Below are 17,454 nucleotides of genomic sequence, written 5' to 3'. Positions count from 1 at the left end.
TTAAAAATTTTCTTCACATGGCTCTTAATCCTTCAGACATGAACAAAATGAGGTATGACAAGGCCAGGGACATTCCACAAAGGATGACACTCTACATTCAATAACTGGGGTATTAGATTATACTTCCTTATATTCTGATTATAGTTCTCAATTTATTTGGAAATCTTTATCTAAAATGGTCCCAAGCTAGCGATATCAGCAAGACTGAACCGTGTTCCCTCCTGTGCTTGCCTCTGGCTGGTTATTTGTCCTGCTTTCACACACGAACCAGACAGAAAAGAAGCGAGTCAAACCCACATTGTTATGAATGAATTTCTTTGTTTTTAATCTCACACAGTTTAAAATACAATATGAAATCAGGCTACAGTATATAAAAAACTCTCCAGCAAAATGATGTGCCAGCATCAGCTACTAAAATAAACAAACAAAAAACTCCCCCATAAGAAATTTTTTTGCATTTTTTTAAAAAAAAACACATAGACACTTACGTCGCTACATCTCTAAGCTACCTCAGTTCTGATTTTTAAAAAGCACCTGCTTTTCCTTTTTTCATCTTGCTTTTAAATTTTCAGCTTTTAAAAAATATAAATTATATGAAAATACAAGTTGGAAAATAGTCAAACACAATATAACATCTTTTTCACCCCTATACTTCTCAGCTTAAAAAAAAAGTATTCTTAAAAAAAGTTCAATAACTGAGGCAGTATTCCTGATAGAGATAATTTCATTTTTATATATATATTTTATATATGTATACGTGTACATATATTTATGGTTCCTTGAAACTTCTTTGGAATGTAGATACCATTTCAACACATTTATATAGACCCCAACAGAGACAGCAGCATGCACAGCATGACTAGAATAGAGAAGGTGTAATTTTCACCATGAAGATTAGGCAGGTTAATGCTCTAAAACCCAGAGTGTTTGTCTCCAAAGTGAGGAAAAGCACATCTGATCTTTGAATGCTACCTCCAATCCCCACAGCCACAAGACCAGGGCTCTGTGTAGGGCAGTCCCTCCGCCGAATGGAGAGGGCAACAAAAGTAACCCTGAACCCTACAGCCAAAACCGCCATGGGGTAAGGCATCTCCAGGAAAATAAGGGTTTCACCCAGCTAAACCAGATTTGCCCATCCTTCCTCTGAAGTTAACATGTGTTTTTAAAAAGCATAAATGCAACAATTCTGCTACATTTCCAGTGTATAAACCACCCACCACTCTTCCTGGGATGGTCTCTGGCCTTTGGACAGAAGGAGAAAAAGCATCTGGCCAGATTGACAAAGCTGTCTTAACTAATACATTATCTACAAATACTGAAAACGGTGGAACTAGAGAGAAAGGGCATCTTAGCAAACAAGCGGGCTGAGGAGCATGAGGAGGCACTTTCTTACATCTATTCTGCTATGGAGTTAGACACACTCACACAAGGGGAGTTTTCAGCATAAATTTAATGAGAAAGGTTGATGAGTTGAGAAAGTGATTTTACGCCTGGTTGCAAACAGCAAGCAACGACCGATGCCCGGCCTTGGTTCTATTCTCGCCCATTACTGAAATGTGGAAAGACTTAACTAGAAAACCCAGGTATTATCTCAGCTGCAGTTTTGCATGTCTGCAAACATGCACACACACACACACACGCACGCACACACACGTATGCTCATTCACACATACCTTTGTCAGTGCCCAACAAAGATCACATAATCTAAGAGAAAACAATGTAGTCCAAACAGTTCCGCCTAACACTCCCTGAGCAGCTCCTAAAATATTTCGAGAGCTTCATTAAGGCACCTGCATCCAGAAGAAGATCAAAATACACAGCTGGGATAATTCTGCCTTTGCTTTCCGAGTGGATGCTCCGATTGATCGGTATGAGAAAACTCATGAGTCAGAGAGCTAAGTTCCTGATAACTGAGGGTCTGCAAGAGGACCTGGGAGTAAACAATCCACTTTCTTGAGGATATGCTAGAAGGTAGTTAGTACTTCCAGTTTCTCAGCTGGAGCCCAAAAGGCTAGCCCTGAGAAGCCCATCTTAAATGTTTCTCCACCTCTCTCACGGACGTCCGTAAAGCCGCCCCTCTGTCGTCATCTTTTCAATCGGGCATCTTTATAGTGGGGGGATTCTAATGGTATTAGGCACTTTTCCTCACTAGTTAGACATTAGATTCCCCCTCAAAACCCCATTTTCAGATCACCCTTTACAACCAGTAGAAAGACGACTGCTTCAGTTGATTACATTTGTAGTTAAGCTTTGGGGGAACTACAAATATGCGAATAACTCATGGACCACCTTATTTTCTTCACTCAAGCTCCTTTCCTTATGTTTCCTTTGCCTTCAAGTCATTGTTTCTTCTGCAATTATTAGCCTTCCCCTGCCCTGTGCCAAGATAATAGATCCAAGCACAAGGACCTAACAGCATCTGTACTATTCACTTTGCATACACACTCTCACCTGACATCCAACTCAACTAGCCTCAATTCTTCAAAGGAAAGCCTTGCACTTCTCCCCAAAACAGCCAAGCCCACATTTTACATATACGCAACCTTAATTTCCATTGCTCCTAAAACCCAGTAAGTCTAAATGGCTTCATCAGACACTTCAACTGGTCTCATGTCTGCAATTACTCTTCACTCATCAATCAGAAAGCTGTACATTTCTCTCTACTGAATAACAGAGTGGGGGGAAAGCAATAAATGTGGGGTACTGGGGAAATAAAACATAAAGGAGAAAGTGTAGAGTGTTAGTTCGGAATGACATGCATTCAGGACTTATTTCTTGAGACCTGAGGGGTAATGCCCATGCACACAGCCTTTATTCCAAGTCATACATGTTATAGGCATAGAACCAATAAACAACCAAGTCAATCTTCCTCCTTTGATCTCCTTTCCATGGTGTCAACAGAGCTCCTACATTTTCTGTGGTCCAAAACCAGGGCTGCAAAATACATTCAGTTCAAAGACTTAATGCTTCTTAGCTCAACGTTAAGTCCAAACCCCGAGAATTCACTAATGGCAAATAAGTAGAGGGTGTGATAACTTCTTTAAATTATAGATGAAATTCACATGCACAGTTCCCTTGCACTCAGATCAGCATTATTTTTTCCTTCATACATAAGTCACATGAATTTGGGATCCCCGATCTCAGTGACAGCCCTTTGCGTTTCCAGTGGGGTCTATATAAACAGTTTTCTTTCACTGTGACAGAATCCTCAGCCAGCAAATAAAAACCAACTTGCATGATACCGCAATACTGAGACCACCTTAGAGCTTAAGACGATTTTTAAGAAAAAAAATACTGGCACAAAATTTAATAAAATAAAATTTAACACAAAAACAGTTTTGGCCCCACCCCACGGAAGTCCATCTTCGTTTTGAAAGTAGAGTAAAAAGTAAATAGTCCTTGGTTTTTAGTGCATCCCCAAACAAAATGTTTTATCCCACCTCCCTCTTTTTTGCCCTCCCACACCTAAAAACAAAAGGAAATTAATTGCCTTTCATAGGTTTCATGACTCCTGATGCATCAATTTCTTTTGCTAATAGGTCCATCACTCAAGACATTTTTTTCAAGGATGATTTTAAAAAATGACTGGATACATTAGCTTCTTTCTCCCTTAAGCAAAATTCTTCAAGCTCCTAAGAAGACCCTTTTCTCTCTCTCCTGAAAATTTACTCAAGAATTTCTTGTCCCACCCACCCTACAGGTCCTGGCTCTCCTTTTCCAACTGTACACAATTGATTATAGCTGCAGCTCACTTAGCTCCCACCCCTGAATGTAAAAAATGAGTTCTGGAAAATTAAAAATAGAATAACAGTTAAAAATTAAGAGTCCAACCGATGTGGTTGTTCTTTGAAATGTCTCAGCAGAGTTTCCCCAACCCCTTTGGTGTCCATCACTCATCGGCATCGGGCTTGACATCCAGCATGGCGTGGAGCTCCTCGGGCGTGTATCCCAGGAGGCTCTGCAGGTCGCACACAAAACGGTACACATAGCGTTTACCCGCTGTCTTATGGATGATGTTTTTGTCATAATAGTAGCGTAGGCCACGGCTCAGTTTCTCATAATTCATCTTAGGTTTGTTTTTCCTTTTTCCCCATCTCCTGGCCACCTGAAATTTTAAAAAATGATAATAAAAAGGAGAGGTAAAAATCTATAGGATAATCCAAATATATATGTTTATATGCCTATACCCATTCCTGGTGACCCATGATGTCAAGTAAGATGGTTAGAGATTCATGTCCATGGAAGATACTTTTCAGACCTCTCTCTTCTGAATTCCAATATTCGAGAAGTGGGCAAGGATGGCAGTCAAATTGATTCTTTAAGTTGATGAAAACACAGTGGCCCGAAACTTCTATGTAATAGAGTTAAAGCCTTTGATATTGAAAAATAAGAAAAGCAACACCATGGACTCTCCTCTTTCCCGACATTATTAGCAGAATGTTCTTGCTTTGAAAGCATAAAATCTAATGTGAGGGAGTGGAACAGAGCTGGGCTGCAATCATACCTGCCTTTCATTAACAGGAAGCATTTTTTCTGTCCTGGGGCACTACATCTTCTCATGTCTGCCAGAACAGAGATGCTTTCTCTCATTCATCATCTTTTAGCCTCGGAATTGGGCATGGCACAGAGCAACCACTCAATAAGCATTTGTTGAATAAAAGAATGAATTAATGAACCAATTGTACCCATCTTCCCAGGGCTCCTGAATTGTCTGACCCCTTTCAGATTCACAGAGCCACAGGGTCAGGAAGAGTGCTAAGTCAGAGAAGCCAACTCCTATTTACAAAGGGCCTACTATGTGCCATGCACTTTATGTGCATCATATCAGTTAATCTTGGAAAACAAATGGGCAACCCAGATATTTTCTCTATTTTCCAAATGATGAAACAAAGGCTCAGACAGGCTACATAACTTGTTTGAGGTCACATAAGTAGCAAGTGGCAGATCTGGGATTCAAATCCTAGAAAATGTCATCCAGGCACACACAACCCCTTTCCAGAGTTCTCTCTCATCCTCCCTCAGTGACTCTCCAGTCCCTCCCTTCTTACCTCATCTGGATCAGAAAGCTTGAATTCCCAGCCATCTCCTGTCCAGCTGATAAAAGACTGACAGGATTTATCAGTGAGTAATTCCAGAAGAAACTGCCACAGCTGGATTGGTCCACTGCCTGGAAATACAAGCCAGTGTGAATCATTACACCAGATGCCCAGCACTCACAGGGACTAATCCCATTACACAGCACTTCCGGTTCCCTCCTCTCGCAGTCCATCAGCCAGGAGAAAATGAAGGCAACATATAAAACAAATGTTGGAAGAGGTGCTATGAGCTCAAACACACTGAAAGGTGAAGAACTTCTTACCAAAAAAAAGCATTTAAGACAATATATCAATTGCCATATTTTGATTGACTTAAGGGTCAGTTAATTTTTATTGCTATGCAAATTAGAGAGAAAATACTGGGTCTACCCTAAACTTTAGAATATCAGCATAATCTTTTGTGCTTTCAAAAACTGTCATTGTTTTTGCCTGAAGAAGTAAGAAAGGTATTATCTAAGGAATTTTTTGCCAGCTCCAATCAGAAGTCACAGCTCATAAGCACTCCTCTGGAGTCCCTGATTTGCAAGTGGGAAGGATCACTATCCTAGGTGATGTAACAAGGGCATAGAAGTGAGATGCTCTTCTGGTCCTAATACTCTTCTCCACCACCGTGCCGTCCTCCCAGGCCACTCCCAGGCAAGCTCCCACAATAAGAAAGGAAAGCATCATGACTTTGTGAGGGATTAACCTGCCACCCAGGAAATCCTCAGAGGTCAGGTGAGGACCATCTCAGAAATTCTTCATGGGTTCAGCATATTCTAACTTACATACACACGCACTATTCTCTTGTCTTAGCCACCCACACTGCCAAGATCTTAGCTCTGGAAGGCCTGGCATACTCTGACAGTCAATTTATCTTATGCTAAAGGATTCAAGCCACGTAGATGTCCTTCTGGACTAACTTTCTATTCAGAAATGACAATGCTGCCAGTTATCCCTGTCTCATTTATGGGTGTAGCCAGGGAGACAAACATGGGTTCAAGGGTCTGTGCTGCCTGTTACATGTTACAGTGTGTCTTATACCACCATCTCGGGAACAGTGTGGACAGAGTGGGACTCGGAAAGACCCAGTCTGTGTAGAAGGAAGCCTGATGCTCTACCTCGTAAAGGAAAACCTGACTGTTCAAGGCCCTAATCCTTAACCTGAGTTTCAAATTTGTCTAATCCAAAGTAAATAGAGTTGATAGGAAACAAGCTTTTAGATTCCCTCTCAATCTAAAAGATAAATGTCCTTTATGATCCACAAGGGTAATCTCTTCTTCTGTCTTATATTTCCACAAGACACGTTCATATGCATCATTTTGTTTGCTCCTAAAAGCCACTCCCCACCCCTCTCCAGAGGCAAGCACAAGTGGTCTCACTGTTTCCATCCTATTGGTGCCAAAAAGGGTGCTCAGAAAAGTAACGTGACTTTGCTCCAAGGAACACTTAGAAAATGGTGGTGCTGGGTCTGGTGCTCCGGCCTTCAGCCTCCCAGCACGAGCGCAACCTGCCCGGGCGCCTATGAGGAAACAGCGACTGAGCTGCGTGACCATGGGACAGCCAGAGGAAGCGCTCCTTCAATAATAGCTTCCTACTGGTGGTTTCCAGCGCTCCTCCTCGGCACACCCCAAGCTAAATATGGAAAACAAAATATCTCTCCCTCATCCTTCTAAGAATGCATCTTGAGCTCTTTAAAACTATCTTGCAAGAAATATCTTACACATATTCTAGAACAAAATGATTCAGTGAATGCCTACAAAATAAATTAACATACCCCAGAGGGCTACACTGGTAAAGCCTTACTCTCCTCTGTTGCTATCCCTTGTTAAAAACCATTTAATATACAACTCAGACACATCTTCAGTTTCCTAGGAGCTGAGTAAAGTTACCAGCTACTACCCTCTGCCTGGGCTCAAAGGACTAAATGTGAGGTTACGTGAGGAATCCAATGAGAAACCATCCTGATGGGCAAGAGTAAGAAAACAAATCTCTATTAAGAAATGCTATGGAATTTCTGGTGGAAAAAAGTAAGAAAAAGCAACAGCTTGTGACATACTAAATTTCCTGAAGAAGTGCAAAATGACTACACCCACCAGGATCCCTGAAGAGAAACATATAAAGACAAATCAGCTACCCCGAACTATGTCCATGAGCCGGGGAGTCCACAGTCCTCTCCTGAGTCAAGACCACAGACTACAGAGATAAAAGAGAGAGACAGGTTGCTCTAAGACCTCAGGCAAAGAAAACTATGTACAAGAGCTATGATTCCTGGTGCACCTACTATGTGCCACACTCTGTGTGATGCTTTATAGCCACCTCATTTACTCCTCACAGTAATTCCACAGGATAGATGCTATTGTTATTGCATTTGTTTTCACCACTTTACAGCACAGAAAACTGACACACTGCATGGCTATGTAACTTGTCCAAGGCCACTCAGATCAGAAGTGGAGTGGCCGTGACTGGAACCTAGGCAGTTTGACTCCCGACTTCTTCATGTCAACACTACATTGCCCCTACACAACACCAACTCAGAGGCTGGCATCTAAACCGCCTGCTTGATTGCAGTGAACCAACGCACAAAAGAACGTGGCTTTAAAAATCATCTTGTCTTTCCCACCCCTCATGGCAGTCCAGGACACTGCATGGCCAATGTTTCTCCCGGCCATCTGACCACTAGTGACCTCAGCATCCACCTCCACAGGTGACATTTCCAGCCCAATTATACGGTCCCCTTGTGGCAGTGGTTAGGCTATGTTACTTCATTATTTCTCCCTCCCACTATTCACCCTGAAACCTCTCTCACACTATTTATCTTTAAATCCCTTTGGGGAGAAGGAGGCTAATTATACCAAGGAAAAGGAAGGAAACATCGGGGCTTCTTCTGCCAGGCAAGTCATGGTCCTTGGCAGGGAGCAGCAAGCACACCCCACGTCGCTGAGAGGGAGGCCCAAGGGCACGCTACATTCTCCTGTCCTTGAGACTGGACATGAAGCAGAGAAGGGGACTTCAACCAGCTCTCAGAGGAAGGAATTTCAGACAGAATTTTCCTTGCTGTTGCTCCTGCCAGTGTCATTTTCTGAACTGAAAAGTCAGAGAAGCAGGCTCTGTACGCCCTGCTCCCCTTTCTCTGTGAGTATTTGACCCCTGACGTCTGTGTAGATGGCCAGGGGGCAGAGTGAGTCCTTGTCTTTTCTCCCTGTGGTTTTCCTTTGTTCACAGGAATGTGAAACCGTGGAATTCAGGAACCAGGAGCGCAGGTCCTAGGTGCGGTGCTCTCGAACGCTTTTTTCTATTTACACCAATAGGAAAACCAGATGCCTGAAGAAAGCAAAGGGACCGGAACAGGAAGGAGCGTCTCTGATTAGCTTCACAATAGGAAAGTCAAAATAGTGGTGATGTCAGCTCAAGTCTCCTTCCCCCAATTCTTGAAGAAAAGTCCTGCAAGCCCACTCAAGGATAACGGGAACCCACAGTGCCCTCACCCTGGTTTTCTGGAAGTCGCTGCTCACCCTTCAGAAAGCCCACATTGTGGAACCAAAGGAAAGGAAGCCATGATTCCTCCTAGTACCTTTCTGCTGACTCCTACTCCGCCCTTTCAGTTGTGGGGAGCAAAAGAATAGTAAGAACAAGGATTATTCTCAAAGCCATAAATGCTGGGTCAGGGCACAAGTGAAGGGTTCAGGGTGAGCTCGTCCCCTGACTGGACTGGTGGACGGTCTAACACAGCAGTCTGTCTCCACAACCGAGTGTCACGCTCACTTCAGGTCCTTGAGAGGGAATCAGGGCCACTGGGAAGCCCACAGCTAGGAGGGAGTTCAGGGTTGGGATGCATACTGGCTACCCTGACCTGCCAGCAAACCTCCCAGCAACATCCGAGTCTAAGCCCGTGGGAAGTTCTCATGCCCCAGACTTTTCGAAACACTGAATAAGGCTAGCACCCCCAGTTACAACTCTCATAGAGGATGCTTCTGTATTACTTAGTGTAGGTCTGTCCAAATCCCCAGGGCTGCAGGGCTCCATCCGTTGCCCTTGCTCCAAAATATCCTAAAACTGTAAAGCCTCTTTCTCCATTCTCCATGCACCCCCCTCACCCCTGGGCCCGGCCCCTTCCACCCACCCAACTGGACTGTGGTCTCAGTGACCTTTGTCCCAGGGAGCAGAGAATGGTACTAAGAATAGTGCCAGTCATGGGAAGGGGGAGCTCACATACTAAATGTGACTCACAATGGTGTCCCTGTCTGGGGGCCCCAAGGCAGTCAACGGCGTCCTTCACCATGCTGCCCTGGGGTGTCACGCATCAGGAATCCGGTGGCATCACTGGGAAACTATGCTTCTCAACTCGAAGCCCTGAGCCACAACAACAGAGGGGTCCCTGTTAGAAGGAAGTCCCTCTCCGAGGCAGTGCGGGAGGGAGTGGGGGCGGGCACCACACACACACCCAACTCCACACCCCCTGCTGTCTGCTCCCTCGCTCTCCCTCACTGGCTGCAGTGGGGGATTTCCTCTGACTGCTTTGTTCTTCTCTGCTTCTGGGTAAGAGGAAAATTCCTAGTACAACAGCGACAGTTCTGATTTGGAGAACATGATACAACCTCAGAAGAAGACATATCAGGTGGGGTACCTGGTGGGACCCCAAGCCAGGAGAGCAAAGCACAGAAAGATGTTTCCCTCCAGAGGGGACCCTCAAGGCACTTCAAATCCAAGGTTACAGTCTCATTTTTTCTTAAAAGGCAAAGCTCTGAGTAAATTCCTACTCATTTTGATCATATTTTAAGTCCCCTCTCCTTGTCTAGGAACTGGTAAGCCCACCATCTATCTCGATGAGGGTTGTTCGTTAAAAATACCCTGCTTTTTTGCTCCCTCTGAGTCTAAAGAGGGAGCAACTTAAAGAAATATATAGCAATGAGCTTGGACAAAATTTTAGTTAAGATGTTCTCGATAATAATCCTTTGCATTTGGCAATCTGTCAGTATCTTTCTTCTTATCTTCTAGGTTCGGGGGTTGCCTGCTAGTGAACGGGGTTCAGGATGGGACTTCAGTTTTTCCTTTTCATTTCAACTGCAAGTTCTCACTCTGTCATCTGTACCCCAGTGCGAGGCTAGCATTTAAGAGTTGACTTCCATACAGCCGGAGGTCAGCACGGGCAGTCACTCTCGCAGGCAGCCTCCCTTGTGGTTTGCTTGCACTAAAACCAAGCCTGATGGTTTGCTCTATCTATTTCTCTCAGCACCGGAATATATGCCCCAAGGGTGGGACTGTGTTTTTTCACTGCTGTAATCCCAAGCCTAGAACGATGCCTCCTCGACAAACACCAACAATCAAAACGCCATCTGTTAATGAATGACTCCAGTTGTTAGCTCCCCAGAGCATGGACTCTATCTTATTGATCCTTATTTTCTCAGTGCCTGGTATAGTATCTGGTCTCTGACAGGTGCTCAATAAACATTTACTGAACTGTCTTAGTAAACAATCCTCCTCTGAGGAAAGATGTAAGGATTTAAAAAGCGACCCAACTGCTTCTCTCTATTAAACTATATTTGGGACCGAACAATATGGGTGACTCCCAGGCTACGTTTCATCAACATGTTCCCCAAAATAAAAATGACCACACCTTCTGTCCTTTGGGGATTAATTTGCTACTTTGAGAAGCTAATCTCTTTAGCTCAATGCTAAAAGTCAAATCAAATACCTCAGTGTGGGCAAGACACTACATTTATTTTAACCTATGAAACTCTCATGGTTGGCCACCCTTGCAACAGGGCTGACTCTGCCCTGATAGCACACATCTGGCAGGTGGTCCTAAAACAGAGGAACAGGCCTTGACTGGCCCCTCCCTTCCACCCAGGTGTCTCTACCACAGCCAAACGATGATGGCAAAAACAGAACACTCAAATCCAGAAATGACCCATCTGTTCACAAGCCTATTTTCCTTTCACACTACTGTAGGAGAGCCCATCTCTGGGAGTGGAGTGGGTGACCCCAGAGTCTAAGCGTCACCCGCTTCCTGTCAATCTCCTTCTAAATTATCATTCACAAAAGATTCCAAAATCTCTCTATTTCCATTAAGTCCTCATGAAATGAACTTTAATAACACATCAAATGGAAGACATCTTGACTGCTTCTTGCCTTCTGGACCAAACTCAACCTGAAGCTGTACAAAGACTTCCGCCTGAGGATGAATAATTCAAGAGATGATATTGCTGAACTGTTTGGCAATCAAGGCACTGGGAAAATTTTCAAAAGAAAAGAAAGAGTGGGAATGCTTGATATTTTTGGCTTGGCTTTATGCTTAGAGGTGCCTTCTCCCATTTCTTCTGAGTTATGCCCTTCCTTTGCTCCCCAACCCTGACCCAATCTCATGTCATCTCTAACATGATCTAGATACGGCACATCTACAACTAGTCAACAATGCCTTGGTTCAATGAATCACTGTGGAGTCAATACGTTCCATACATATGTTCCTGTATGAATGGCTAATAACTCTAGGACAACAACTGGGGATATAAGTTCTAATAATTCAACTCATAATCACAAAGAGCATTCTAACAGGTGCTTGAAAAACACACTTCACGAATATAATGAAGGGCAATAACTTCATGAGCTTGCATTTATTTATTGCTGAAATAGCCAGTATTGAACAATAGAAACAAGTCAGAAAACAGCTCTCAAATCAATTAAAACCAGCCTTTGATGTCAAGTCTATGTCTCTGACACATTAGACCAAAAGAAAAAGGGAAGCATTTCAAAAAAATGTTTAAAAAGTGTCAAGTAGTGGAGAACTGAGAGATGACAGCAGACAGTAACCTATAACATTTATGTATATATAATATATATGTATATGCACATACACACATGTATACATATATACGCCCATGGGAAAGCCCAAAATGAGGAGCCAAGGGGCAGGACTTTGATCCAAATTCTTCCCTGATTCATTCTGTGATGTTATGAACCTCACTTAACCTCTCTGGACTTTAGTTTTCCCATCCATAAAATGGAAACAGGAATCCCTGCTCCTCTCTACTTTAGAGAGATGTAAATTAAGTTCCTATTATGAAAAAAATATATATGGATATCTATACAAAGAGGTGACCATGGCGCAGAGCAGTTTGGGAATAATACAAAATACAACAATGGAACTAAACAGGAGAAGGAAACAACAGAAAATGTATTTTTAAAAGCAGACTTTTCAAAGAAAGACAACAAAAAAAGATGGAATCGACAAAAAAAAGAACATAGCAAAAGCACTAGATAAAATTCAATTATTCTTCTGAGAATTGACTTGGCCTTTTACATGGCGACTTTGGAAAAGGAGAAAGTTGGAGGCTAAAAACAAAAAAGGTTAAAGTATATACATGTAAAATTTTTTAAATATTGTAGATGAGAATAGCCAGTTAAGATTCTTCATGCAGAGACAGCTCTGTGAAGTTCTGGCTCTAATTCAAAGCAGTACACACAAAAAGACAGAGCAGATGCACGCTACTTTGCAAGTGAAAGTATCGCAGACATTTATGGTTTGGGGAAATCTCGGCCACAGACAGACTTAGATCCTCTTTCCCCCAGTGCGCTTTTTTCCCTAATTATTCATACTCCTTACCAAGCACCCTCCACCTAACTACCCCTCCACCTAACTACGATGTGGGGCCAACCTAAAGAGAGTCCAGCAGAATTCCCCACAGAGGCAGGTAGTTTGGGTGTAAAGGGATGGATCTCATCAGCATTAAACTAAAGGAAAAGCAGAAAATCCTCTCCAGCCACCAATGTCCAAGGCAGGCTGCCCAGTGGGCCGGTGACAGCCAGCCGGGCTGCCTCACCTGGGACAGACATAAGTGAGGCTCCCTGGTGAGTTTGCCTTGGGCCTGAGAACAAAACAGTGACACACACCGGTGTGTGGAGGAAAGACCCTTGTTTTTGCTGGGGCTCCTCACACCTGCATGTGCTCAAGCACACGTGTGTGGGGGCGGCTGCAGGAGAAAGGAGACCGCTCCTCTCTTAAAGGGGCAGCCTACATTCAAATGCAGCTGCCTCTTTCCTCTAAACCCAAGAACTCTGTCTAACCAGGTACAAGATAACACTGCGACGCAAACTTGGACAGCGAGCCGCTGAAGCTCAAGTCAGGAAGTGGTTTCTTTAGAGCTTTTTCCTCCTGATGTCTTCTAGGTAACTGATTGTTTTAAGAAGTCACCAGAAATGGGCTGGGTTTGGATTTGAGGGTACAGGGTGAGAATTTTGTTAGAAACCAAAGAAATGTTTTCTCCAACCAATATAAAGTCTAAAGAAAATGCCTTCCTAAGCATCTAGGTAAAAAGAAGAAAGATGTGTTTGCTGATTAGCATTAGACTATCAGACTGGAGAAGTCTGAAGCCTCTATGTTTTCTCAGTAGATTCTTAATGCAGTCTCTGGAATCTATTTTATCCCAGGGGTAAAGTTTCCTTGCATATCAAGGATGAGAGAAATGACTAGTTAAGCATATTAGAATTCTTGGGGAGGTGAACTACATTCTAAAGGATCATTTGAGCAGTAAATTTCTCAAGCATTTACACAGCAAATGATATCTGAACATCTCTCCAATGTAAGGCATTGTTGCCAGACTGGGTCGAATAACAAAACAGAATATTAACAACAGCATGGAGGTGGCAGAAGAAACCCTGTTTGTTCCACTATAATGTGATGAGCTGAAAATGCACTACCTACGCCTTTAAAGAAGAAAGGACTGAGAACACAGCCCCGAGGGGCCTTCACAAGAAACTACAGCACCTCAACTCTGAATGTCAAACACCTCCACATAGCTGTGACCTGTGAGCACCTCTCCAGCAGTGCGAGTCCCATCCTCGTCTCAGAGATTAAACTTTCACATTCACTCACATGAGCAGAACTTTCACTCTTCTTATCTCTCAGGGAGAGGTGAGTCACACGGAAGACAATGCAGTTTGGTTAGCTACAGTCAACAACATGCACGGTGGGCCACCAAGAGAACTGGGACCACGGCCTTGAGTCCTGCTGTACGTCTAGCCAGACAGAAAAGCTGTGCCGGCCTGACAATCCAAATTTAGCAGTCAGGTCTGATGTGGCTGTCACGTGACTGTGGCGCCCACGACAATGTGCTGCCCAGATCTCCCGCTGCAGGAGGCATAACTGACTGGATCCACCACATCCCCACCAAGGCCACACTTCCTGGGGTCTGCTCCAGCCAGGGACTGAGCATGGTGGGGCACGAGGCCCATTCCTCTGAGACGCAGAGCTCCTCCACCGGGCAACCCGGACTCCAGGACTCCCCGTCAGCCTGGCCAGACCTTTCTTGGAACTGAGCTGCAGCTGGAGGCTCCTCCTAGCCAAATCTCCTTCCTTCCCTCTCCTTTTACTGGGGCCAGACCTGTGGCGTGGCCTGAAGGCTCCCCCACCTTCTCTTGCTCTCTCCTACCCCTTTGTCCTTCACAGAGGTTTGTTTCCCCCCTCCAATGAGTTTCTTGCAAGTCTAATCATGTCTTGACATCTGCTGCTCACAGAACCGAACTAACCCACTACTAGTATTGGGTATTTTCCTACTAATTGTCTGACATTGTGAAAAATTTTGAAAGGCATCTTTGTTGCTGTTTGCTATGTGACATGGAGCTAGACCTCTTTCCCCCTCTGAACCTCAATTCCCTCATTTTTACAATGAGAATAACAGAATCTTCCTCATGTGGTTGTTGGTGATGGTTAAAAAAATAACGTTTGTGAAAGAGTCTAGCACACAGTAGGAGCTTAACACACACATGGGTTGAGCTGAATAGCTGAAGTGACCTAATCCACTATTAAATATCTGCTGTGCTCCCAAGACACTGCCAGCAATTACTGGAATTCTTTAAGTAAAATACACTGTCCCCTGACCTCAAGAAATGTAGAATTATACTGAAAGACAACAGGGTTGGAGAATAATATGAAAGAACAACCAGCATCTAGAGAGTACTTCCTATGTACCTAGCACTGTTCTGGGTGCTTTCCATAAAGTAGTCATTTAATTCTCACAACAACCCTATCAGAGAGGAACTACTATTATTACCATTTTGCAGATGAGAAAACTGAGACACAGAGAAGTGAGTTGCACAAGGTGACACAGCCGGTCAGTGGCAAAGCCTGGACACACTCAGGCTGCCTGGGTCCCAAGCCCATGCGCTTAGCCCCTACATGACACACTCCTGAAACGTAACCAATGGTTAAACAGACGGGATGCCCGCCCTGCGCCGTGTGTTTAACCTGGACTTAAATCTAAAGGCGTACCCAAGTGACAGAGCAGGTGTGAGAACCGTCCAACCTGCAGGCGTCCCATGAAAGTCAGTTTAAGGAGAACAGAGAGGGGAACAGCTTCCCTGGGATCAGGTCTCTACACTGAGGCCCACTGCTCATTCTCCAGAGCAGCAAAGGCCCTCCCGGGAAAAGAGCGAGATGCCAAGGGGCAAGAGCAGGAATATCTGGGACCTCTGGCAGAGCCTTTCCCAACAGAGGTTGGGGGCAGTTTCCAAGGCCTGTTGTTTAAAGGCAACAAGAGCTGTGTGGATGCCCCCGCAGCACACTGGCTGAACTGCTCAGTGGAAACATTTTACTTCAAAGAGAAAAAGGTGGAGTTTCAAACTGGAGACAGAGTGGAATTCCAGAACAGTCACCACCCAATTCCATCCTTTGTAGTTAGATTTCGTTAAAGAAACAGTGACCCCAGAAATGTGGGACTCAGAGACTCCTCTAAAACAGGCGGGGGGCTGTCCCCAGAAAAGTTGAGTCAATTTGCAAGTTACCTGCCATCCAAAACCCAGGCATCCACGAGGCCTCAGAGAGTTGTAAATAGCACCATGGTTTGAGATCTATTTTGTAAAGTATAAGTGAGCCCCTTCTGCCCCAAATACAGCTTGCAAGGTATTACTGTAGCTGAATCAAGTCATGGAGGTGGTTCGGCCAGTTATGGCCTTCAAAGGCAACTGACGGAAACAAGGAACCTCCACTTTCCACACTTTTAAAAGACATTTCAAAAAAAATTAATAGTGAGGCTAAATCCTCCTACCATGTGATCTTTTTCTACTGGTGGCAGATGATTAAGAAAAATTGTCACAATAAGAATCAGCTAGAAGGCAGAAGCAGTGAAACTGTTATGCAGGCAATAGAAAGGGGCTTCTGCTTCCATCCAGTTCACATCTTTCAGGGGGCTTCCTCATGCTCCAAAGTATTTCCCATCAGTCTCATAACTGAGAAGCCTGTTAACCCATTACTCCAGGGAGATCCCCAAATCCATTCCACCCCCTCCCCTTAGACCTACAGCAAAACACAGAACAACCAATTAGAATCCCTCCCAGCTTCTAAGATGCTGGCTGGCAGCAAGGCTCCCTTTAGGCTGAGGGGGTCTGTCTGGCTTCCTGCAACCAGATAATCACAGGGCCCTCTGAGCCAGAAAGGGAAGACACTCTGTTGCTGCCTTTCTCATTTTCCAGCTCCTTTCTTCCTATCCATCCAGGTGCTGCCCAAGGATGCTTGACATTGAGACTTTGATGGCTTCCGGCAAGCCAGCTCCAGCTTGGCCTGGCCCAAGAACCTCAAGGCCCTGTAAAAGAAGGCTACTGCACAAAATGGACACCAGAGTTCTGTGCTCATGTCAACAAGATGGTTCTTCTCAACTTTAGTCAATTCACTCTGTCTTATACCAACAGTATTTAAATAAAGACTATATTCCAGAGCTTGGCTCAGGTAATAATCCCTCCAAATTAAAAAGCGCTACGCTGTGCCTAATAACATATCCACTTGGGTTTAGAATTTTAAGACTCCTCCGCACAAAGTCACTCTGAACTGATAATTTTCTCCGGTGACCCCTCCCCTCTCTCCTTATCAGTAACTTAGGCTCATACCAAAAGTTTCCTCAGTAGTTGTTTATACCTGAGCACACCGAGATTATTTTGCAATCCAGCTTTCCTTCAGAAAACTGTGATTTCAGGTAATGCTGCCAAATCTCAGGTTTCATTCTGAATTGAAGGGCTTTGAAGCACTTCCTTTTGCAGCAAAGTTGTTTATTTTCAAAAACATGTTTTAGCAGTAGTGTTGGGTTACTGAGCCCTAAAGTTCAACCATGAGCCAGAACGCCAAGGTTCTTCTGGGCTTAGCTGAGGAACTTTCTTATTGTATGACTTTAGACCGGCTCCGGTATCACCTATGAAATGGCAAGAAGAAGATTTATTTCAGGCCAGAAGCAATTTGAGAGGACCTACAGGGGAACGCACAGGGCACCTTTCCTACAAGACTGGTATGTTTTTTGTGTGATGTCTCATGCAAAATATTTGGAAGTTGAAGTCCACATAGTCCCAGATTTAGCCTTAAGGAAACTGAGAGGCTATCTATTCATAAATCTGCACA

At 44.1% G+C, this 17,454-nt stretch overlaps 1 protein-coding gene across 11 annotated transcripts in view; it reads right to left on the bottom strand.

The window, feature by feature from the left end:
* Positions 1–298: 298 nt before the first annotated feature.
* The window catches only part of ETS1 (ETS proto-oncogene 1, transcription factor), a 131,142-nt gene continuing 113,986 nt past the window's right edge, over positions 299–17,454 (bottom strand). For all 11 annotated transcript variants that reach the window (XM_070489937.1, XM_070489939.1, XM_044751752.2 and 8 more), the window contains 2 exons: positions 5,049–5,167; positions 299–4,105 (listed from right to left, as the gene is read on the bottom strand). In XM_070489937.1, coding sequence (XP_070346038.1) covers positions 3,890–4,105; positions 5,049–5,167 — 335 coding nt within the window. In that variant the 3' untranslated portion in view covers positions 299–3,889. The remainder of the gene's footprint in view (positions 4,106–5,048; positions 5,168–17,454) is intronic.

This window comes from Equus asinus, chromosome 20 (genome assembly GCF_041296235.1).
Source record: "Equus asinus isolate D_3611 breed Donkey chromosome 20, EquAss-T2T_v2, whole genome shotgun sequence".
In the NCBI taxonomy this organism is placed as follows: Eukaryota; Metazoa; Chordata; class Mammalia; order Perissodactyla; family Equidae; genus Equus; species Equus asinus.
Note: the sequence above shows the minus strand (reverse complement) of the source record. Positions and strands in the feature narration are given on the sequence as shown.